This window comes from Haplochromis burtoni, unplaced genomic scaffold (genome assembly GCF_018398535.1).
Source record: "Haplochromis burtoni strain Fernald_Lab_line unplaced genomic scaffold, NCSU_Asbu1 Contig_44, whole genome shotgun sequence".
Taxonomy (NCBI): Eukaryota; Metazoa; Chordata; class Actinopteri; order Cichliformes; family Cichlidae; genus Haplochromis; species Haplochromis burtoni.
In genome coordinates this window covers 2,217,514-2,241,230 of record NW_024582405.1, presented here as the reverse complement: position 1 = coordinate 2,241,230, position 23,717 = coordinate 2,217,514, and the positions used below count along the sequence as shown (strand labels likewise).

Below are 23,717 nucleotides of genomic sequence, written 5' to 3'. Positions count from 1 at the left end.
CACCATTTGACCTTAGAACTGAAGAAGCTTCTCGGATGAGAGGTGAAACGTCTTCAAGTAACTTAAAGAAGTCCAGACGCTTTTCTTTGCAAGCTCCTTTGACTACAAGAACAGTGAACATTAGTAAATGTGATGCCCATGTACTCACCAAGTAATTCTGACCAACTTGTTTTTCTTTTCTGTAAGTCCCAGAAAGCTGTCAGTGATGCTGAGGAGAGCGACGCTCTTCATGAGCCGCAGTCTTCCATATGAGGACATCATCACTTTACAGGCTGTGTGTGTTTATGAAGCTGCTTGGAGACCAAAAACATGTTTATGTGACCGACAAAGAGAGGTTTGTTGCTGCTGCTTCTGGGCAGTGTTGTGTAGATAAGAAAGTTTGTTCAGTCACTATGTGAGTGTGTGTGTGCATGTGTGATCTCAGGTTTCATGGCTTTTACTTAAATTACACAGTGTAGCATGCTTGTGTAACACACAGACACACACACAATAGGTCAATTCAGCAGACTGGGACCACACCCAGAATATTCTCCACACCGACTTTACTAATTTTAACCAAGTCTTGCTAATCAGGTCATGATCCCAGACTAAAGCTCATTCACCAAAAACAGCCTCCTACAGCAGAGCAGTATCAGTTACCATCAATGAACTGAGCAAAGATGTATCAGAGTGAACTTCCAGAAGAATCATTTTAAAACACGTTTTTGAAGGAAAGTCAACACTGCTCAACATTAAAAATGGAATTGAATTTGGATCATTCAAAAATAACTGTCCAAATAAGTGCCCGTATTTGTTTCAAGATGGCTGTTGATTCATTGCGTCCAGGTGAAGTGGTTTGATCAGATTGAAATGGATCTCCTGATTATCTGCTATACACTTCTAAAATAAATTAAATATGAATCCCTGAGTAATTTGACAAGATTTGCAATAACACAATAGAACTTGTACGGCTTTCTTGAGAATAGAGAATAGAGGTACTTGATTTATTTATTTATTTATTTTGTTTCACACGTGGTACAGCAGTAAAGAGAAATAAGAGAAAGAGTATTAAAAAGCATATCAGGGTGTCAAACTCCAGTCCTCGAGTGCCAGCGTCCTGAAACCTTTCCATCTGTCCCTGCTGCAACACACCTGAATAAAATTAGTAGGTCATTAGGAAGACTACAGAACTTGACTGCATGTTGAGGTGACATGCACTCCCTAATCCTACTCAAGTAAATTTAAATAAATGTAAGTGTTTGCAACAATGTACTTACAAAGTACTTTTATTACACCATGTTCATTCACTGATGAGCTGCTGTAACATGAATCAAATGGCTGAATTGTCACCTCAGCATGCAGTCAAGTTCAAAAGTCTTGCTAATGATTTACTAAATTTATTCAGGTGTGTTGCAGCAGGAACACATGTAAAGGTTTCAGGACACCGGCCCTTGGAGACTGGAGTTTGACACCAGTGGCATAGATATACAGGGACAGAAGTGAAGGATTGTTAGGGGTAGAACAAACTATTCTTATGGCTGTTAGAGTCACCTCTGTTGGGATAAAACATGTGCACAGGTAATGGTAAATGATTAAAAACGGTAGAATAATGCTAAATATTTAAGAAATGCTGCGTGAATCTGTGGAGCTGCTTAGCCAACGCGTGGCTGCCCTCTAGTGGTAAGGCTCTTATTGTGACGGTGAGAGCTGTCCGGAAGCCACGGCCTCATTGTGAACGCGGCCAACAGCTTCAAACGGATCCATCATGGCGGAGAGAGAGAGTGAAATTTCCCGCAGTTTTCCCCAGACTCAGAACAAGTGGAAGCAGCCAGTTCTGGAGAGACTGCAGCAGGGTCGCGGCAGAGGACTGCCAGGTCCCAGGCGACCGAGCAGAAGACAGACCGGCGGCCGTAGGTGGCCGACTTCAGAGTCCCCAAACCAGAGGCAGTGTGGCGGGAACGAGCCCCGGTAAATACCCCCCCCCCCTTAAGTTAATGTATTACTTGATTAAAAATGATTATGATTATTTTTCTCGTCATTTTTAAGTAGATGTCGAGAAGCACCGACAGACAACCTAAAAGCAGAATTTCCCAAAGTGAACTTGGTGGAAAGGTAAGCTAACCAGTGTTGGACAAGTTATTTTGAAAAAGTAGTTATATTTACTTTCATTTCACCTTTAGAAACTATTTATCTTGTCTTGTTTGGTATCGTTCTTTTCAGGACAAACGCACATATCTGAATTTACAGTTCGTTTTTCATTTTGACATACTGTATTAACACAATTTGGTCCAAAGTCAGACTAACACACAAAATCAGAATAGAAAAAATTTATTTTTACTGTAACAACCACAAACATGTTTTAAGAGTCAATAAGATGCCACAGAAATTATTTGAGTCACTCCAAAAAATAATTTCTCTCCACTATAAGATAGAGAAGCACTTGACAGCAGGTGGTGTATCATTCGTACTGTTTCCCACCTTGAGCCAGCGTTTACACCAGGGGTGGGCAATAAACAAACAAGAGAGACAGGACTTGCGTCAGAAAAGCCGATCAGCTGGTCATTGATCAGTTTCATGATTGAAGTAGAAACAGGAGAGGGAGGGGAGAGAATGAGAGAAGACGAAGCAGCATAAAGACACAGAATAACTCCAGCTTTGTCTTTTTTCATTCTAGCTGAAGTCCGGGACAAACTGTATTCCTTTACTCAATATGAAACGCATAATATTTTCTCTGAATATGAGACAATTCCATTTTTTACGGGACAGTTGGAAACTCTACTAACTAACCTTATGAATAAAATAAAGTTCGCTCACTTCAACCACTGACCGTAACATCATAGCACCCACCCAGCTGTATAGAAACTCCATCATGCTAGCTAGTATGCAGTACGAGTTATTGTAACTGATTGTAAAAAGTCAGCACAACAAAAATAAACTCCACCTAAACTTGTTTTATATCTGACCCAGATAGTCTGCAGTCATAACTTCTTACCTGAAATTCAGTTCACCTGACACTGGGACCGGCGGGCGCCTCGGGTCTCTCCTCCTCCTGCCTTCCCTTTCCCTCATCCACCTGCCTCTGTGGAAGCTCTGCCATAGCCACCACCAAACAACTGAGTTATTCTTACACATCGACCAGCATCTGGCCAATCCACCACCTTTCAGTGTTTATACTGTTACAAAAAAAAAAAAAATCATCGGCCCATAAAAACGAAAAATCGTCATCGGGCAAATGCCCGGTATGCCTGATGGCCAGTCCAGCTATGGTCGTGTCATCAGTTAACCCTTCGCATGCCAGCTGTGGCACGTGTGCCTAGGGTTGCCGACCCCTGGTTTACACTGTAATCTGTCTTGGTGGCTTTTTGGCAGCAACAGTGACATTCAAGAGTCACCTCATTGTTCTGACACACAAAACAAAATGATTGTCTTCACAACCCACTAACTACACACTCCGAAGATGCTAAGTGTCACAAATCTCTCACATCTCAAAACACTCTCTCTCGCTTTCTTTGTCTTTTCCTTTTTTTTTGGTTGCAAGATTTCTTGCAAGCGCTTTTTTTAGAAAACAGTTTTTCCCTTTTCTTCAGTAGACATAACCATAATATCCAGGAAAAACATCACAAATATTTTATTTTAATCATAACTCTGTTTTGTTTTTTCAACACAATTTAAAAACTGGAATGTTGTTTAAAGTCCCCACTTTTAACACAAAAAGACACTCAGGGTTGTCTTGGGTTGACATAGCATCTTGTTGCTATGTCATCTTAAACTGGTCATGTGATTGGTTTGCCATGACTACTTTATTCCTCCTCAGCCAATCAGCAGCACTTGTGTGCTGCCAGGAATCTGTCTTCAGCTCCTAGTTAGCTGAAGACAGCTTCAATAGTCTGTGTGTTGAAAAATAGTAACGCGTCTGCATCACATTTTCTTGTTAGTAACAGTAACTTCATTATAACAATAGAAATAGTAATTAGTTAAATTACTAGTTTCTGAAAAAAGTAACGCTGTTAGTAATGCCGCTACTGTTAATGCCGTTATTCCTATCACTGAAGTTAACATTGACTCTAATGGCAATAATGGAATCAATACTGTAGATATTTGGATCAATCTGCCCACTCCCAGGCCGCACAAAGGCCAGGATAACATAACTGAGGATATTTGGACTGTGAATCATGCAAAATCATGCACAGTAGGGCTCCTTTAAAAGGTACAGGTAAATTTTTGCGACCGGCACAAAAATCCTAAATTTCTGTGGCCTCACCGTGTTTTCTGCTCATCTTTTCTCCAGGATGCCGTCTGAGATTCTGCACAAGATTCTGTCATACCTGGACGTGTCCTCGCTGTTCTGCATCAGCCACGTCAGCAAGCTCTTCTACCAGCTCACCAATGACGAGTAAGATGAAGCACACCTGCACAGCCTTGCATCAGATGGGTTCAGCGGTATATCCTGAATTTTACGCGCCCGGATTTCCAGCAGTGCCTGCATCTCAGTTTAGTTTTCATTAAATGTGGACTGTGTTAAATATGCAGGGCTCTATGAAGCAGCTGAAAGTGTTTAATACTTTTTAAAAATGTAAATGCAACAAACAGACCTGTGATTGTTTTCTGTCCTAAAAAATTGGGAGGACGTTTTAAATTCACAACATCAAAACCTGCCGAGCTGCAACATGAACACAGCCTAGAAACACTTGGAGTAATACACCCTTGCAGCCAGCAGGTGGAAGGATTCATCTACCCACCAGGTGGTGAGATTAGAAGCTCCTGCACAAACAGCAGAAACATGCAAAAGAAACATTTTTCTCTCCAGCGTGTTGTGGTACAGGATCTACATGTCAGAGTTTGGGTGGAAGCCAAAAGCGGCGGGCAACGTGGCGGTGAAGATGGAGCCAGCGGAGGATCGATCGACGAGCTGCTGGAAGTGGATGTACTTCAGGATGATAACTGGGCGAGAGATGAACAAGTGGAGAGGAGAGCTGAGAGACATCGGCCCATTCACCGGCCTGCCCCAGCAGACTGAGCGGGTGCTCAGGTACAAGCCGCTACCTCTTCAGGTTATTCCAAAAGTGTTTCTGTTTCTTTATTTCAGGCTCGATTAGTCGATTTCATGAGTTTGTGACCCATAACTGGATAAATGGTTGTTTAAGTCACTAAAACGGTTCCTGGTTGAACTCCGGGGCGGCCCGTGTTTCCTGTATGTGTAATAAAGATTTATTCACTGGATTTTTGCAGGAACCTGAATGTGAGCTGGGAGCTGATGCTGCACACTCACTGGGGTCAGGTGGTCGTGCTGGAGCAGACCCGAGGGCACTACTTCGAGTCCTCCATGATTGTCCACTGGAGCGGAGGCCGCCTTCCATCATACCAAGACATCAACAGCATCCAGCTCTACGGAGTCAGGAAGGAGAAGTAAGACGGCCACAGAGCTGTATCTCTGTGTTATTCGCTATATTTAAGAATAATAATAAGACAAAACTGGAACCCAAGGCCGCTTTATACAAAAAGTCAAAGGTGTCAGTGAGCAGGCAGCATTCAAGAGCACTGAAGGCTGTCTCTGAAAGACTGCAGTCTGAGGGTTGAATAGTAAGTTTTTATCTGTGGAAGGTAGAATCTGAGATGGGATGTAAGAGAAGATCAGATAAATCCTGGGAGGCAAGAGCATGGAGGGATTTATAGGTGAGGAGAAGGATTTTAACCCTTTAAGACCTACCATAGAACCAAGTCCGCCAGAGCTTATATTATATTTTTACATGCTGTGGAGCCATTTCTGGGAGCATTTCAAGTTGCTATACATCAATACAACCATTATAGCCCAAATTTTAGTAATATGTATTCATTAAGTCCATAGTAACTACATAAATTGCAAAAAAAAGTGCAATAAACTACAAAAAATGTGAAAATTGTTGTTTTATTTTTTTTTTTAAACACATTTTCTACTCTAAATTTAAGAGGTTTATCCCTCAAAATTTTAAATACAAAAAAGTTGCAAAAAATAGTTTACAATAGAAAAATTTATTTTGAGTGCCTTCATAGTTTTATTTTTGAGATACACCAATTTTATATACTGCAGAAAAAACGAAAAACAATCCTATAATGCAAATTTGCAGAGAAAACAGCATGTGCATAAAACTAAACTATTTAAAGCAGTGCAATTCGAGTTCTAAGCATCCCAGGAACTATTCAGAAAAGCATAAAGTCAAACATGACTTTTAAAAACACCAGTAAGGGTTTTTAGGGCTTCAAGTAAAAAAACTACATTTTCCGCGAAAATGACATCACTTCCGGTTTTGGGGAGGTAATGGCGGACATGCGATAGTTCGCACTGACGTCTATTTCAATGGAGGAAGTGTTCTGAAAAACTAATCGGATCAGCAAAGCCCGTTTCTGGAATATTATATTTTTGTTCCTGCAAGCGCTTTTTATGCAATTTTTGCAAAGCTTTATGTGGAAGGAAACCGTGGCCTAGCACAAGCTGATGGCATAAGATGTAAGTACAACTCATCTGATTTCATATGCAAAAAAAATTATTGCGCTAGCTTACGTGGTTCCGGTTCTACCGGGATTTAAAAATAGTTACGCAAAACGGAGCGTGCCTGCTCCGACCGGCTTTAAAGGGTTAAAGAAAATTTGGGAGTTTAATAGAATCAGAATCAGAAACTTTATTGTCATTGTCACGAGAACAACGAAATGAAGAATGGTAGGGCTGCCACAAACGATTATTGTGATAGTCAACTAATCAGATCATGCATCCATTGGACTTAAAACGTACAGCTCATTGCACCAGCATGCATCTGCTGTTATAACTATCATTAGCTTACAGCTTTAGGTGTAAGCTAATGATAAAAAAAAAAAAAAAAAAAGACAATATGATCGTTTATTAAACTTTTAATGAATTTTGCAGATTGTCTCGGTAGAGTTTTAAAGTCAGCCGTCTGCTTCTTGCCCCCTCAAATATAACAGGACACCGGAGTAAATTCTCTACCATCTCACACTTCTGTTTAATCAGTGTTCTGTTTGATTCAGCTATGTGAAAACTATAACTTTATTCTCACCAGACCAATTTACTCAGGAACAAATAAAACACTGAAAAAAAAGCCATACAATAACATTTTTGTGACTTGTATATCATGTTTAACCTGAGTAGTGAAAGACCGCGGGGGGTTTGAAAACGATGTGCCGGGAGTCCGCTGTTCTCGTCAGCGAAGGCATGTAAGACCTCAAAGCAAAGTCCTGAGCTAAGTGCAGCATGTGGAGGGCTTTGATAGGCAGAGCACTCCAGGCTGGAGGTGATGAAGGTGTGATTGAGGGTTTCGTGCCTGAGAGGACGAGCAGAGTCGGGAGATGTTCTGTAGTTGCTAGCAGGAAGTTCTAGACATGAATTTAATGAGGTTCAGACAAACAGCGTTGTGGACCTCTGGTGATGGTTAGATGGAGTATCCACCCATATTAAGGAGCAGATCGACCATGTTCCAGAGTAACGACGCACCATCATTGACCTCTAAAACTGCAACAGTGAGCTGACGTCGTCAACTGATCACAAAAAGTGAAAACTGATACTCAACACCTTCATGGAAAGAATGCTCTGTTAATGTTAAATGTTTTTACTTTTATTTAACTGACTTCATTTTATTTGTTTATTTATTTTTTGTGTGTGTGAAAATATCTGGTAGTATGAAGCCCTCACTCTGGGCCTTTAATACTTTTATGTCATTTATCAAATTCATTCATCCTTTTGAATTCTGTCAGTAATTAAATTTGATGCTCAGGTCAGGTGTGCTCTCCTCCTCCTCCAGGCTGGCCTGGCGCTCTCTGATTTTAAACCTGGATATGAGGACCCATCCGTATGAGCTCACTGGCAAAGACGGACAGATCAGGCTTGCGTGTCTGTCGCCGGGAGTCGTCATCGGCTTCTGGAGGGTAAATATTTAACAAAACTCTTTAAAGGAACAAAAACGTTTCTGTGGCTCTGGAGTTTTAAATGCAGGTGTTGTAAGTTTAGATGCACATTTTATAATCTGTTTAACATCTCATGTTTATCTGCTGATTATTAAATTACTTTAAAATCAAGGTGGGAATTTAACGTGTTAATTGCAATTAATTTGAAGAAAGGCGTTTTCCAGTTAGGTCCTTTCGAGACGTCAGTCTTTATTCAGTGGCTGATGAGCTGCAACACATCTCAGCTGCGGCTTATGAGGCAGACCTGAAACACAGGAGAAAAGGCTCTCACATGGGGAGAGCCTCTAGAGGTCAGCGACCCTAACAGTCACATAGTAACAAAAAGGAGAACTGCACTGAGCTCTGAGAATGTGAACACGCTAGTTTGTCTAAGTTGACAGTAATTGGCTGAAAGAGAAGGACCGTAAATGAGAATGGAGGTATTGTGAGTCCAATGGGGTTTTGTTGGTTGTTTGTTTTTGGTTTTTTTCCACTGAAATGGTCGATGATCACACCGTTTTAACCTAATAGCCAACTTTATTTTGTACAAGGTTACTCGGAGTTCAAAGGTGAAGCTGGTCAAATACCCTTTTGTTTCTCTGTTTTTTCTTTTTCTTTTTTTTTCTCTTTTTTTTTTTTTTATTAAGAAGAAAAACTGCACTTTATGTTGAAATTTTTATTATTTAAAGACAATACCATTTTGAAAATGTACTTAAAGTATTTAAAATAAGTCTGCTTAATTTTGGCTAGGGATGTTATTTATTTATTTTTTCTGTTTTGCATTGAAATGCAGTTTTTCTTATGTGATGAAATGTGATTGTTCAAGATTAATTACTTAATTATAAAGAGTCCCACCCCTAGTTTTAATTCCTGAGTGAATTTCTGTGCGTTTTTAAATGCAGTTTTTCCTGTTAGCGTTCCTTAAATAACAGAACGTCTTTAAGTAGTTCTTCTGCAGTGAAGCCTCTAATTCTGTAACGTTAACTTGTATGTTTTTATTAGAATAAAATGAATTATAAAAGTAAAAGAAGATTCTGTGTGTAGGGTCGGGGCAACATAGCCTTCATCATGATCAACCTGCACTTCCACAAGCTGGTGGAGAAGATTCTGCTGGGATCTCCCATCTGGTAAGTTTAAGGAATTGATCCTGCTTTAAAACAGAGGCCAGCATCAGTAGCCTGGCTTTCCTGTGATGCCAAATAATATTAACAATAAATGGGCCGGATTTGTACGTCTGTCATCAGTTTAAGAGAAACTTTGTTTAATATTCAGTTTTGTGTTAATGCTCATTTGTCCCTTCCTGCAGCCCATATTCCGAACCTTTGGACCCGCCCCCCGTGGACGACCGTGACCCTAAATTTGGTCTCCACGGCTACACTCTGCACTTCGTCCTGCACAATACCAGGACCCAGATCATGTCGGGACACTTTTGCCAGCTCTCCTGCAGCACAAGTAATCACGGAGTAATGAGATTACATTCCCTGTTAAGCAGGGAGTCTTTCACAAAAGAGCAGATGTAACTTTTTGTTTGTTTGTTTGTTTGTTTTTTAAATTTAAAACGAGCCAAGAAACTGCACTTTAGACTCTGATCTTAGGATTTACTCTCATTTCTGTTTCCTTACATTTGTGCTGCGTTGAGTTATACATTGACTTGTTCTTATAATGTCAGGTAAAGACTAGGGGTGGGCGCCATGTTGTCTGTCGAGGGTTGGTTTTTTGTTTTTGTTTTTTTTGGGTTTTTTTTGTTTGTTTTTTTTGGTTTTTTACAGCTGTTTTTCCACCGTATGTAACGACATCGGTAACTTCCATCCTGTCACATGGAGCGAGGATGGTCACACTTGGTGGATTCACATTATGGAAACTCTACAATCAACAAACTGAGGAGTAAGTGAAAATTTTTAAATCACCAACCCTCTCTGGCCTGTGGTCAGTTCAACAGGGACTTGCTGAAATGAAGGTCATCAGCAGGACTAATGTGTCCCAGCACCGATCACTGTCTGGAAGCATCCATGTGCCCTGGAAGTGGGAGAAGCTGGAAGGCTCGGTAGAGGTACAGCCGTCTGACACACATGATTCAGAGATTTATAGTGCTGTGCAGAGGTCTCAAGCTACCTCTCAACAAGGTGACATAGGATTTTGAAATGCCAGTGTGTAATTTATTTATTTATTTATTTATTTATTTTTTAAGGCTTTATCTTCCATTTGTCCAGTTTGCTCTTTATTTTATTTTATTTTTAGAGACTCACTGCAAATCATGCTGAAAGACATTTTTTGGCTAACAGCTCTCTGGGAATCACCTTGGTGCAAAAATACAGTTTTATGTCAGTTTGTGTTGTGTGTTTGGCTAAAATGGTTTCCTTGCTGAGTTGAATGTAGACACAATACAGCTTCATCCTGTGAGCTTGAATGATTCACAGGTCGGTGTGAATTGCCCTAACAACGGAAAAACCTTATAACGCCAAATTACAAAGAAATGAGGGTTTGCTCAAGACTTCTGCACAGTACAGACAAAGAAACCAAATGTTTGAACTCGTGCAGACGTGTTTTACACATGTGATGTCTGAGTTTAAGCTGCAGTTAAAGTGTGGTGTTGCGTGTGTTAACGTCGTTGTGTGATAGGTGGTGTGATGTTGGTGTGAATAACTTGGCGCGCCGTGACGTCTCGCTCTGACTCTGTCTTCAGAACTGCTGCGTCATGACGTTGACCCTGCTGGACGAGTTCCAGAAACCCTTCTGGTGCGTCAGCACCCCGGTTACCATCTCCGTGGTGAAGAAGTCGCAGTCGTTGGGCTACAGCGGCACCAACTTCCTGATGGTGTACCGCAGCTCTGAGGGGCAGGTGAAGATGAAACTGGTCCGGCTGAAAGAGCAGCAGCAGTTCTTCCTCGTCGGCCTCACGCTCTACGTCTCCATCCTCAAAGTCAACGCTCACTTCAGCACCAAGTACAAAAGCTGAACTGGTCCAGTTTCACATGTTTGTCTGTTTTGAATTAAAAGATAAAAGTTTTTTATTTTAATTTCAGAGAAGAGATTCTGGTGTTAATTTTATTCATTGAGACTGTGTGAGTGCTTTTGTTCTGGCCTATGGTTTGACGCACAGTCATGTGACAGGATCTCATGTGTAGAATAAACTGCACATTTATTTCATTGGAATTGTGTTTTTGAGAAGCACTTTGCAGATTAAATATAATTTACATTAAAACCTTCTGTTGTTTGTCCCTTTATTTTATCCTAAATGACTGAAACTGGGAATTATGGATCCCAGTCAGTGGGAGAAAAGCATGGGGGGAAAACTCTGGACTGAGGACAGGTCGAGTTCAGCCAGATAATCCAGAGGTCATGTCTGAATCAGTCCAGCTCATCTTCCTTTTGCTTCAGACTTCTTTAAGAGCAATTAACTCAAAGGTTTAGTCAGTAAAGCCAGTCAGATGGATGTATGAGTGTAAATGTGTGAAGAACTCGCTAAAGATCCATACAAAAAGCTGGAGCTTCAGATGTGACATGCTCTCTGACCTCCACGTCTTCATCATTGACTGATTCTCATTGAAGGCTTCCCTCATCTTTGGGGAAGTGCCGTCAATCTGATCTTTATTTCCTCCTTCAGAGGTCAAAGGGTTGGTGTCAGCTGCATTTAAAGAACTACAAAAGGCTCTTTCTGGTTTCACGGTCAGGCATGAGGCTTTCTATGCTTTAGCTTCAGCAGGTGCTCCTATCACATCTTCCTGCTTCCTCAGTTTAATGATCTTAGGAGGCAGAATGGAGCGTGCAGACAAACCCTCAGACTGAGGTCTGCAGTTCAAATAATTTGATGAAGCATGGCGTCTGTACGCCTCAGCAGCCCATCTGTGCAGCAGAGTTAACAGACGGCTGACGAATTATTAATATTTTTAGTTTGATTCGCTCTTCAGTTCCTGATCTTACATGAGAGAAGAAAACTGAAGGAATAAGAGCGTACAACACAACTGCAGCAACTTAAAAGCAAAAATTGACTTTAAAAGAAATTCAACAAAATAAAAGGGGTTTCCAGTTACATGTTTGGATAAATTTCCTGCAGACGTCTGAATTGAACTTTAGTCACACAACTCGCACATGCTGTTACTGGACAAAGGGTGGCGCTGTTCTTAAACCACAGCTCAGCTGGGTTTTTAAACTGTCACACAATCCATGTAGATGTGTAAGAATAGAAAACTGGCTGTGTCAATTTAACAAGTTCAGAGTGTGAAACTTAGTTTTCTATTTTCTCATTTTTAATGTAAATGCTTTTATTTTCGCAAAACTCAAGTTTTTATTTAATTAAAATATTTTTTTGCATCTAGTTTTGGTTAATGATAACTAGCCTGATGTTAAACAACAAGCTGGGCTTAAACAATGAATACAGGACAGGAAGTGACTCATATGCATCATTAAATTATTTTTTGGTGAGCAACACTCGATGGTGTTAAATGGAGACCGCTTCGTTTTTGTTGGCAGACGTGAACTTAAAACATCGAAGCAGAAGTTGTAAAAACTCTTTGTGGACAGAGAGAGATGGAGGAGCTGTGAGACTTCACTTATAAACAAACGCTGCTCCAGAGCCCGTTTGTGTACACGAGAGAAAATAATGTACTAAAGCCAAGCTCTGTTTCACTGGCTGCTCAAAATACAGTTTCAGAGACAAGGTTTACCCGCCAAATAAACAAAAATCTCCCTGCATCACTCGATGCTCGTGCTGCAGTCTGCAGCTTGTTTTTCAGAGAGAAACAAAGCTGGAAGAGGCTAAAAAGTAAAAATGTTTCTGAGCTATCACGTGTAATTTAGAGAGTAGCTCTTTATGCAGGGGAAAGTTTAGAAGAATGATTTGTCACATCCACACAGACTCTGTGCAGGTCCAGCAAACTGCAGCACTCTTCATGGCTGTTTTCTCTCACAGGTGATGTGTTTGTTCAAGATGATGAGATATAGATACAACTCATCCAGAAAGTGTTTACAGAGCTTCAGTTTTTCTACATTTTGTTGTATTTAAACCGTATTTTTTATGTTTTATTTTTAATAAAAAGGACGCTCACGCAGACTTTTTTCCGTGTTGTGATTTTGGAGTATTGTCTGGAAAATATTGAGGTGAAAAAGGCAAAATGTGGAACAACTGAAGCGCTGTGAGTAGTAGTGAAGGGAAACAGCCATGAAGAGTGCTGCAGTTTGTTAGACCTGATTTCTGTCCCATCACTGAAGTCTGCAGAGTTTTCAGACCTAACACAGAGCAGAGCACACACATGGTCAGTCTTAACGTTCAGCTGTTGTTTTAATGCAACATGAAGTCATTAAAAACATTCAGTGTTTGTTCATTTATGTTTACAACCTCTACTTTTTCAACCTTTTGTAAATACTTGAATCAGGACAAGTGAACTCTGTGTGTTTTCTGGGACTGAGTAGATTTTTAAAGTGACCTTTGAGTGACTCAAAAGTATCTGTAGGATTATTTTGTGTCTGTGTTACAGCCCTAGCAGGGCCTCCTCCTGAAGGTGCCTGTGTGGGCGTGTCCTACAATCTCTTCTGCCTGAGGTGCCACCTTTCTCTTTTACACAGCTGACTCACATCAGTAATTAAAGGTATTTAAGCCCAGGGAAAGGTGAGCTCTGGGCCAGAGTGCCATGTTAGTGGTTGCAGCTGGTGAGCTGTGTTTTTGCTGTTTACTGCTAGTGACCTGCGTTTGGTGATTGTTTAGTCCTGCCAGTGTTTGATGACTAAACTCTTTTTTTTTTTTTTGACTTACTCTTCAGTTTATTGACCAACGCCTGAGTTTTGTTTTGTTTCTTTAAATGGTGATAGCGGCTTGACCGTCTCTTTTAGTTAGTATTTGATAGAAACTTTAATAAAACTCTTTAACCAGTTTGCCTCTGTCTCCTTTTTCTGACCCGGACACTTTTTGTTACTTCCCCTTCATCGCCTGGACCCTTTTAGGGCAACGTAACATCTGCACTAAATCATTGTGTGTGTGTGTGTTTATTAATAAGCTTAAAACGTTTGGTGTTGTCTTCTAAGGGCTGCGTGATTCCTTCTTGACAAGCAGAAATGTGAAAAACCTTCAGCTTTTATAGGCTCGAATAAAAACTTTAGATTTAAAATCAGCTTTAAAATCATCTCGGCTCTTTTTGAGAAATCTTAATCGGTGTCGTCCTGCTTCAGAACTACTAGAACGTCTTCAGCTCATCACGTGTCATTTCCTTCAGAGTGTTTGAAAGAAATAGTTTGTAATTTAATTTTCACATTAGTTAAAGTTTACAAGAAAATCCCAAAAGGTTGATTCTGTCCATATGGACGTAGCACAAGTCCATTGATCAAAGACCTCTGATCGATGGCTATGAGTACGATTCACACAGAGTTGGGGAATGGCTGCAATCGCTTCATTGTAAGGTGGCGAAAGATGTACCAGAAGTCATGGCAGAGCCTCCGCCATGTTTAACACATGGCTGCAGACACTCACTGCTGGACCTCCCTCCTGGCCTCCTCCATACATACTGACAATAATGTGAGTCAAAAATTTCAAATATGTTTTCATGACTCCATCAGACCTACTGCCACTGATTTTCAGTCCAGTTCATATATAATTCAGCGAACCTCAGGTCAGAGTGAAGCGGCTTAAACAAACAAAAATAAATAATTCTTCTAAAATGGTCCAGTGTAAGGACTGGAAAGGCAGCTAATGTCTGAAAAAAGAAGCTTTGAAAGACCTTCAAAAAGCTGAAGAACTACTGCTCGAAACCACTTTAAGGAATCAGTAGAAAGTCTGGCTCCTCGGACACAAATTATCAAGAGATGAGGGGTGGCTCAAGACTTTTGCACAGCACTGAATACCAAAAATGTGAGTCATCTGCTCAACAGTTGAAGCTTGACTCAAACTGGGTCATGCAGCAGGTGAACAACCCCAAGCAAAGCAGCTGATCTCCAACAGAATGACTGAAATGCTGCAGGACCCTCGAGCAATGCTGTGAACAAGAGAGGTCCAAAATTCCTTCACAGTGATGTGAGACGAGTCACAAAGGGAAACAGTTTCTGCAGGTAGTTACTGCTACAGCTACTGAATCATTGACTGTGGACTCAGTTTTTCACAGCACTGCAGAGTCCTGTAAGAACAGATTTAATCAAAAATGCAAACGCAGCCCTGCTGAATGACTAAAAGAATTGAAGTCTGCAGTTTGAAACACAAACCAGAGACTTGAATGTCAGTTTGGAGATAAAGTCTGAGATAATTGTGTAAAACTTTCTAATGAGCTTCACTTCAGCTCACACAGGGCTGGTGGGCCAGTAATGGCCGACATTGAGGACTGCAGGGTGTTTTCATGAAAACGTGCCAGTAAGTCATGGCGGTTAACTGCAATACACAAGACCCAACAGTACTGCTCCGGCATCTAATGATTAAACCACGCTGTTTCCTCTGGTTGGTGTTTTCTGATTTTAGTGTTACTCAGTTTACTGAAACATTACATCAGGAAGTGCAGCACAGAGGCTTGTTAGCACAGCTGGTTCCTGTTGATTGAATCATCTATTGCTCTAACTCAAAGCAGGTAGTTTTTGTTATTACTGTACAGTTTTATGTGTCCTGGTGATTAAGTTATTTTGTAATCAGCTGCCCATCGTGTCTTTATTACTTTAGGAAGTTTGCATACAGGTAACATATCAACGCAGTAACTGAAATGAAAATGAAATACAAAGGGACTCAAATACGAAGGGAAACTGCAGCAAATTTTGGTGGTGGGGGGGGGGGGTGCTAATGTGGGACATAAAAAAAGACTGATGACATTATCCATCTTTATTAAAGTAAAATTCAGTGTGGATCTTTTCTAGTAAACAGTAAAGATGGCTTTCTTGAAGAAGAAGAGAAATTTTTTTTGAAAACAAATCATTTACACCAGGTGTGTCAAAAATAAGGCCCGGGGGCCAGATTAAACTTTTACTGGTCACAGCTTTTCCTACTGATAAAGACCTCACCCACTGCCATTTGTACTCCAAAAGAAATGACAGAACACTGCTGTTGTTGATTTTTTTTAGCATTTATCAGAGAAAAATCTGTATTTAAAAAATTAAAAATCAGAATTTTAACAAAATCTTCACTTTTGAAATTACAGGAGAGTCTGGACAATGAGCTGCCAGATCTTCTGTAAATTTACAAATTTATTTATTCCATCTTAAATCAGCAAACTTTTTAAAATTTTATGTTTGACCATCTCTGACTTGAACAAAAAAAATTATTATCCAAAGTTTTACCGTATATAATGACCACAGAGAAACTTCAGAAACCTTTTTGTCATCCATCAACCCACTTTCATGTGATTTCAGAATGATTTTGTTAAATATGTGTGTCTTTTTTTAGACCACGGTCGTTCAGATTTTAGGATTTTTTTTCTGTTGCTCCTGTCGAGCAGAAGATGGAATGACCCAACAGCAATATTTCTTTATCATGCAGAAAAACTGAGGTGTACAGTTAAAACTGCACTTCTTTGCCTTATATTAAGATGTGTTGGTGTAACTGTGTAGTTACACTGACAGAAAGGTCAGTTTCACTGGTCTGATTCACTTAACATCAAAGTGGCTTATGACAAAAGGAGTCTGACATCCCTGCTCAAACACAGAAAGAAAAATCAAAGTAAGCACTAAGTGAGTGGTGGCATTGCACAGTGGACTAGGAAAAATGTCTCTATGAAACACCATCAGAATAAGCATGAGGAACAAGAAGGTGACACTGAAGAAAAATGTTATGGATGAACTGGACAGTCATGATATTTCCTGTAATAATGTATTTAAACTAGTGTAGTGCCATTTTAAAGGTTTCTATATTCTTTGATACTATCAGTGGGAAAATTGAAACCATGTCTGCTCCATTTTGCAAAAAGAGAGCATTAGAAAGTATGAGATCGCGGATGGTGAAAGACACGCCTTTGTGAGACCACAGAGTCTAAATGTAGAAAAACCACACCTGCATTTAAATGAGTTTATCTCCTGCTAGCTGCATGCAAAGTTAGAATGGTTGCCGTCGCAGTTTGGATCCCCACACTCGACATGCAAGTAAAACATGATCTGCTGGAGGGAGGAGATGTTTGAAAAATGACTGTCTGTGTGTTAAATAAGACCCTGAAGGCTGAAAACCAGTCTCTCTCCGATTGTTCGGGAAGGTTTTTCTTCTCTAGAGTTTAGACCAAACCCTGAACTTTTAGAGTAAAATATGACACCGAACCTCATGTGCAGTGGTCACCGGCATGGTCTTAAATAAGCTCAGGCCAAAGTTACCTGTTCAACCATGTAACTGAATGCCGAGAATAAATCTGTCAGGGAACACCGTACTGAGCGTAAAACTGTGGCCCGTCTGTGACACCTTCCACAAGATCACAACTAACAACACACAAATTCTGAAGCTCCTGCATCAGGGTGTCAAACTCTTTTTGGCTCATGAGCAACACAAAGACTTCAGAAATGTGTAAAAACTTATTTCCCCACATCCGTTATTCACTTAGACTTTTATCATTACAAAGAAACTAGATGTTCCTTTCTTAAGCACCTTATTTCAGTGTGATGTGGCAAACTGCAGGCTCTAAGTTTGAAGGCTGTAAAACTGATGATAAAATAAACAATTCAAACAGCCCCATATGACACCATCTGTTTAATGACTGGAGACCCAATCCTGATGCTGCTGCGTGACATGGGGTCGGTGAAGGGTTGATTACATTTTTGTGCTATTCAGCGGGCCACACTGGACCCTCTGAATACTACAAACTATATTAACCCCTGAACACTCCCATCAGGTTAACAGTGAACCACTCAAATGTTGGCTGAGGGTTTGGTGTGATAAGTCTGTCACAGTCATCTGGACCTTTTGTTTTCAGATGTCCACTTAGGGGTGATAAATAAATAAAGGTGGAGAAGCTGACGACTCTATGACGAGTCTCACGCAGTTGTAAGGATGATTGATCAGATCTGACAGTTGTCGTAGACAGGACAGATGATGAGCGCAGTGGAGTTTTGGCCACCATGAAGAGTCCCAGGGCTGAAGAAAGGGCGGAGTTTCTCTTTGAAGGAGCAGTCAGTGTAGCAATGAATGAGTTGTGCGGACTCAGCATTATAAAAAGAGACCGAATGATTCTCATAATCCACAAACACTCCCACTTTCTTTGGCTGAGAGTCCACACTGAGATGGACACGTGAGGCTTTGTACTCTCCTGCCCTTAAACATATTATCCAGAAGCCGTTCTTGGGGCTCACATACATTGATCCCTTCCTATTTATTGACTCTTTAACGACACCTAAATCCCAGGAGGTTTTCTCCTTAACCTGAACTTCATAGTAAAAGCTTTCTGAAGAGAAGCTCTGCTTTCCCACAACATTAATAGCACGGTCAAATCTTTCTGGGTTGTTTGGGAGAGTTTGTGTTATGTCACCACAGCGAACTTGCTTCCCGTCTTCAGACAGGATGAGGTTGGGATGTGCTGTGTCTGGATCCAGTGTCACATCCACTGCAAACTGCCGGAGCCTGTTCAGCTCAGTCACAGCGAGAAACATCTCCATGTCTTTGCTGAATTTTTCCTTCAGCTGAGTCACAGTTTCTTTGTAAGATGGCTGGGGGAACCTGGCTTCTGTCAGCATCTCATTTGTGAACGAGAAGCTTGGCAGGAAGTCACTTTGGTCTTTGGTAAGCTGCTCCACCTCTGCGCTCCTCTTGGTCAGCTCAGAGATTTCCTGCTCTAGCTGCTGGATTAATCCTCCAGCCTGTTTCTGTGTCATTTTCTGCTTTTCATCGATCTCTCTGATGATTTTATCCAGACTGCTCTGGACAGAGGCCACCAGCGCTTCAAATGCCCTCCTGCTGTCTGAGGTCTGTCGCTCTGCAGACTTCCTGCTGAGCTCTGCTGTGCGTCTGACTTCACAGATCTTCATCTGCTTCTCCTTGATCCTCAGATCAATTTCGGCTTTCATCTCCCTCAGTTTGGCCCTCCTTGTCTCATCATCACGTGGGAGCGCTGCAGAGATCTTGTGGTCTAAAACAAGCCAAAACAGGAAAAGCTGTAAACAACTTTTTTATTGAGGATTTTTCTCGAGCTGTATTAAATGCAATCATTCATGCAACTAATGTGAACCTTTATTTTTCAGCTCTTCATATTTTTACCTTCATTTGACTGGTTTGACAAATCCTGAACCAGATCATTTCTGTTTATCTTCCTTAAGATCTTCATGGTTTTTTGCACAGCTCCTGGACAGTGGTATTTTTGCACCATCAGATCGATCGTATCCAACCTGTCCGCTCCTTCCAGTCGGGCCTCTGGGATGGCTGGAAAACCGTTTTCCATATCCCCCTCCTTCAGGAACCACTTAAAATTCTTGAACTGTTCAGCTGTCAGACGCTCAAGAGTGCGCCAAAGAGCTTCTTTAGTAGACGTCATTGTGGCTTCCTGATAAACCAAAAAGCAGAAATAGATGGGATGTTTGTGTTATTCTTGTATGAATATGAGCATTACGCTGCTGTGATAAAAGCTTCTTCTTGTGAATTTGTCTGCTCGCATACTTTAAATAAATATTAGAGCAATATTAAAGTGCAGTTAAGACCTAAAATGATTCAGTTTGCTTTGATTATGTCCTAAGTTTAGCTTTTGCAGTGTTGATAGCCTTCTGGATTCTTAACAAACGCAGCAGTGACACCAGATCACTGGATGCAAACTCAGTGTTTTTAGTCCTTTTCTCGTTTTAGGGGTCAGTCTCTGTGCTGCTGTGTGTGTTTTTGTTCACTCCACACGAGTGAACATTTACAGCCATGCATGGACTAATTTGATTGAAATTTCCACTAAATGTAGGAAAAATTGCTGTATAAATCAGGTAAATGAGCAAAAGTTTGGGTGTTTTCTTCTAAAGAAAAGACGACAATCATCTGTGTCGGGCTCTGTGAGACGAGTCCTGACATGCTGAGTCTCAGAGAATCCAGATTATGTTACAGTTCCTTACATTTTTCTTTAATGCTCCACTGAAATGAATCATTACATTAAATATTTAAGTCTTCTTACCACTTCCAACGTGCCCAGAGAAAGTCACCACAGCTTGCTTTCCTTCCCTGCTTCTTACACGTCACATTCACAGCCTGAAAAATGTCAGTATGACATCACTGCGGACTGTCCTATGAGCTGCGCTTCATTTAAACGGTAACTCAGGTTGTTACACCCCACGTGTAAGACGTGTACGGGCAGACCAGACTGCACTATAAGAGTGCAGGAACAGGAAGGACAGCATGTGAGCACATGGGGAACACCTAAATCCAGCAGATATGTCCTAAAAATAAGAAAACACTCAGTGAGAAGACAAAGAATGAAACATTTAATATTTCATTAAAGAATAAAGCTTAAAATGACCCCCAGTTCTTTTGACAACGTATATAATCTCCAGCCAAACTTTGAAGAATAGTTAGACGGACCTTCAGCAAAAGGGAGAAGGTCAGGGTGGATGGAGGGTTCAGAAGACCATTGTCTAAATGATGGGAAAAACAAAACTGGCAGAGAAAAACCAGCAACGACTCAGAGACTCGAGAAGGCAAAGAAGTGGAGAGCTGATCCAGAGCGGTTCAAGGATTTTTCAAACATCCCAGTTTTATTTTAAATGCTCACATTATTTTCTTTACACACAGAAACATGTCGCACATGTCCCGTGAATCTCTCCAGTTCCTTCAGATTCAATGGCCTTCTGGTACGGACCTTGGTCTTCAGTTCACCTCACACATTTTCAGTGGGAGTGAGGGCTTTGTGGAGGTCAGCCAGTAACATTCACAGTATTCCCACCAGCGTGGTTCAATGTTGGGACGCTCTACTTCGGGTTGTACTTCTCTCGCTTTTCTCTTTAAAAACAACATAAGCTGCGTCTCTGTGACCAAAGAGCTCCAGTTTGAGCTCATCTGAGTAACGTACTCACTTCTAGCATGAATAATCTGTCTCCAGGTTGTCCTTAGCACACTTTAGTCTCTTCTGCAAAAGTGGAGTTTTTCTTGGTCTGCGACCTCACAGTTAATTCCTGTGCAGAGTCTGAGTGATTGTTTTCATTAGCTAACTCCCTACTCCCTCACGAGTGTCTGGGCAGTTGCTCTGAAGTCTTTAGATGTCTCTCACTTGTTTTCTTTCCAGGGTCTTTAAATTTTTTTTGCATCCTACATCTGCCAGGCTTGTTCTGTACTGTGTGGCTCTCTTTGAATGACACTTCTCACTCCAGTTCCTGACACTTAGATATCAATCTCCTCCTGTATGAGCATCTATTCTTTTAATTCAAGTCTAAACTGACGTCTTTTGTTTTAGCATTGATGCCTTCTTAGTAACAGCTCAAACCCTCGTGTAATTTTTTTTTATTTTAAAAGAATCCTCAGCAGGGGTGGATCTAGATAAATTTTCTTAGGGTGGCAAAATCAAAGCCTTTTTTTCCCAAACACATATGTAGGTGTTTACGTATAGTTAAAATGATTCAAATGCAGTAAGTATACACGTTTTTTCTAAAAAATATAGTCTAATTCAATTATTTTCTGTAGCCCACATAATTAAACACTTTAGTTACATAAAAAATGTGAGTTTTGATTTTATGTACTGTATAGCCTGTATAATAAATAAATATGTAGGCCAATAAGTATAAAATCCAGAAAGCTACACAACATGGGGCGGTTCATTTACAAACACAAGTTCAACTTCAGTTTCACTGTTTTTTGTTAGAAAACAATCAAATTGTTACATACTTAAATTACACAAAATGTCAGAAATCTGCACTGTCACGAACAAAAATTTACACTTAATTTTTCATGATTTGTTGGATTAACCCACTGAGGTCCAAAATATAACTGGCCATTGTTGACACGACTTGATTTTACATTTGTATTTCACCCTCAAATTGTTTTCATTTTATTTTTTCCCCTTGCCTTATTTGGTTTCATTCTTTGCAGCTCAACCTCACGACTTATCACACCAAATTTAGTTGTTTTTTCATTGAAATACTTAGTATTACTGATCTGAAATCACACAGGAAATTTAAAATCCTGGTAGTATTTTTCTACTGTAAAAAAAAAACAAAAAAAACAGACATGTTGAGTCAGTTATTATTTTTATAACTTGAAATGCAAATATAAATTGTACATTTTGAAAACTTATGCACACATTTTGTAAAAATATACAACTATTTATCTAAAAATGTGTGCTTTTGTGACATTCCCTCAGGGGACATTCGTTAGTCCCCTCACTGACACACAAAACAAAACAACGACTATACGACAGACTAACTATACTAACTTCACACTAAACGTCACAAATCTCCCACATCTAAAAACTGTCTCTCTCTCTCACTCGCTCACTCTGGCTCTCTCCTTTACTGTCACTCCCAAAACTCTCCCCTCCCTCTTCCGAAACAACCAAATCCTACATGACTTTAAAAAAAATTTGGTCGACATGGTACATTTTTCCACCGATAGGAAAGAAGTGCCTTTTTTTCTTTTCTTTACTGTTTTCGAGCCGTCTTTAGAAAACGCTTTAAATAAACACACACACACACACACACACACACACACACACACACACACACACACAACACACAAACACGTATTTAGAAAAAAGCATGGCTGATATATATGATCATAACTCTGGATTTACTGGCCTGTAATTAAAATTTAAAAACTTTGAAGTCCGAACTTTCACTATGAGCTGAAAAACCGAGTCAACGTGGCTGCAGCTTGTTGCTGCGTCAGCTTACATCAGTCATGTGATTTGGAGGTGCCGCGTGTCCGTGGACCACAGAGGGTTAATAACACTCACCTTCATTCCATTTCCAGAGTGTAACAACCAACCACCTGTGCGAACTCTGAAATCCCCATGGTGTTGTTCAGAATGTGCTCTGGCACAATCATAAGCATTGCTCACTACTGAAAAAAAGAAGAAAAAAAAACGGTCTGCGCGATGGGCTGAACCATTTGTTAATGGTGGAGGGGGGTTACACTATGCAATATATTCAGTTTTAGCATTTATATTCACTGTTAACTGTAACTACGCTCAAAGTGTTAATGCTATCTTATTTTAATAAACAACACTGTTATATGCAAAACTAGGGTGGCACTTGGGATGGTAAGAGATCATTTTGGGGTGGCACTTACCCCATGCCACCCTTCTAGATCAGCCCCTGATACTCAGAACCTTCAGAAACAATGACCAGACACATGCTACGGCTGTTAGCAGTCAAACACCTGCCTGACAGCTGCCTCACAGGTGTGAGGGTATCTGTGAGCTCACAGACAGTGAAGGGGAAGCTGCAGTTACACAGGTGTGCACTCACTCTGCTGTATTTTCATACAGCTGCCGTTAGATGGCGACTTAAAAGCACATTTTACTGACAGAACTTCTCAACAACTATGTTTAGTTTTTATTTAATTCATTCATACTCTATAAGATTAAAATAGGCTAATGATTCACTACACATTGAATGCCCTTCTTCTAAAGGAATCAGCTGGTTTGATAAAGACTTTAAATATGTTTCGACTGTTGGTGTTTTCATTCTAACACCAACAGTATATACAAATATATGCAAAGTATCTGTTCGCATATATTGAGGAAATTCTTTATTTTTGTGTTTTTTTTTTCAGTATGTATAGTTATAGTAGTTTATATTATAGTAATATAAAGTGAAAGTGATTGTAGTTAGTTAATTTTTACACTGTCTGCTGGAAATTAATACCAGTCTGAGAGGCCATTAGTTTATCGTTTTCTTCCATTTTCCACTGCTTCCTTTAGGGGTCACTACCGCAGATCATCTGCCTCCATCTCACCCTGTTGCTAGAATCT

The 23,717-nt window shown here is 40.3% G+C and overlaps 2 protein-coding genes across 5 annotated transcripts; one reads left to right on the top strand and one right to left on the bottom strand.

The window, feature by feature from the left end:
- The first annotated feature begins 1,410 nt into the window (after window positions 1–1,410).
- LOC102314638 (F-box only protein 15) lies at window positions 1,411–11,125 on the top strand. 2 transcript variants are annotated; one of them, XM_014333232.2, is made up of 10 exons: window positions 1,411–1,947; window positions 2,029–2,091; window positions 4,268–4,372; window positions 4,787–5,008; window positions 5,209–5,385; window positions 7,770–7,893; window positions 8,956–9,038; window positions 9,218–9,363; window positions 9,843–9,961; window positions 10,595–11,125. In XM_014333232.2, exons 1-10 carry the CDS (start codon window positions 1,745–1,747, stop codon window positions 10,865–10,867), a joined length of 1,515 nt encoding a protein of 504 aa, XP_014188718.1. In that variant the 5' UTR covers window positions 1,411–1,744; the 3' UTR covers window positions 10,868–11,125. The 2 variants fall into 2 exon arrangements, with proteins under 2 accessions (XP_014188718.1, XP_042076119.1); XM_042220185.1 differs by having other exon boundaries at window positions 2,026–2,091.
- Window positions 11,126–15,684: 4,559 nt separating this feature from the next.
- LOC102301901 (pyrin) lies at window positions 15,685–22,808 on the bottom strand. 3 transcript variants are annotated; one of them, XM_005921073.2, is made up of 4 exons: window positions 22,698–22,808; window positions 19,932–20,193; window positions 19,043–19,325; window positions 15,685–18,914 (listed from the first exon to the last, which is right to left on the bottom strand). In XM_005921073.2, exons 3-4 carry the CDS (start codon window positions 19,314–19,316, stop codon window positions 17,851–17,853), a joined length of 1,338 nt encoding a protein of 445 aa, XP_005921135.1. In that variant the 5' UTR covers window positions 19,317–19,325; window positions 19,932–20,193; window positions 22,698–22,808; the 3' UTR covers window positions 15,685–17,850. The 3 variants fall into 3 exon arrangements, with proteins under 3 accessions (XP_005921135.1, XP_014188717.1, XP_005921134.1); XM_014333231.2 differs by having other exon boundaries at window positions 19,932–20,005; XM_005921072.2 differs by lacking the exon at window positions 19,932–20,193.
- Between the last annotated feature and the right edge of the window lie 909 nt (window positions 22,809–23,717).

Bases quoted from the DNA above. Each gene is read 5' to 3' on its own strand.
- LOC102314638 (XM_042220185.1), top strand. From the start codon at position 1,745: ATGGCGGAGAGAGAGAGTGAAATTTCCCGCAGTTTTCCCCAGACTCAG. The intron at 2,092-4,267 runs GTAAGCTAACCA...TCTTTTCTCCAG, and splicing joins AAAGTGAACTTGGTGGAAAG to GATGCCGTCTGAGATTCTGC. The intron at 9,962-10,594 runs GTACAGCCGTCT...CTCTGTCTTCAG, and splicing joins AGCTGGAAGGCTCGGTAGAG to AACTGCTGCGTCATGACGTT.
- LOC102301901 (XM_005921072.2), bottom strand. The intron at 18,915-19,042 runs GTAAAAATATGA...GGCTTGTTTTAG, and splicing joins GTCAAACCAGTCAAATGAAG to ACCACAAGATCTCTGCAGCG.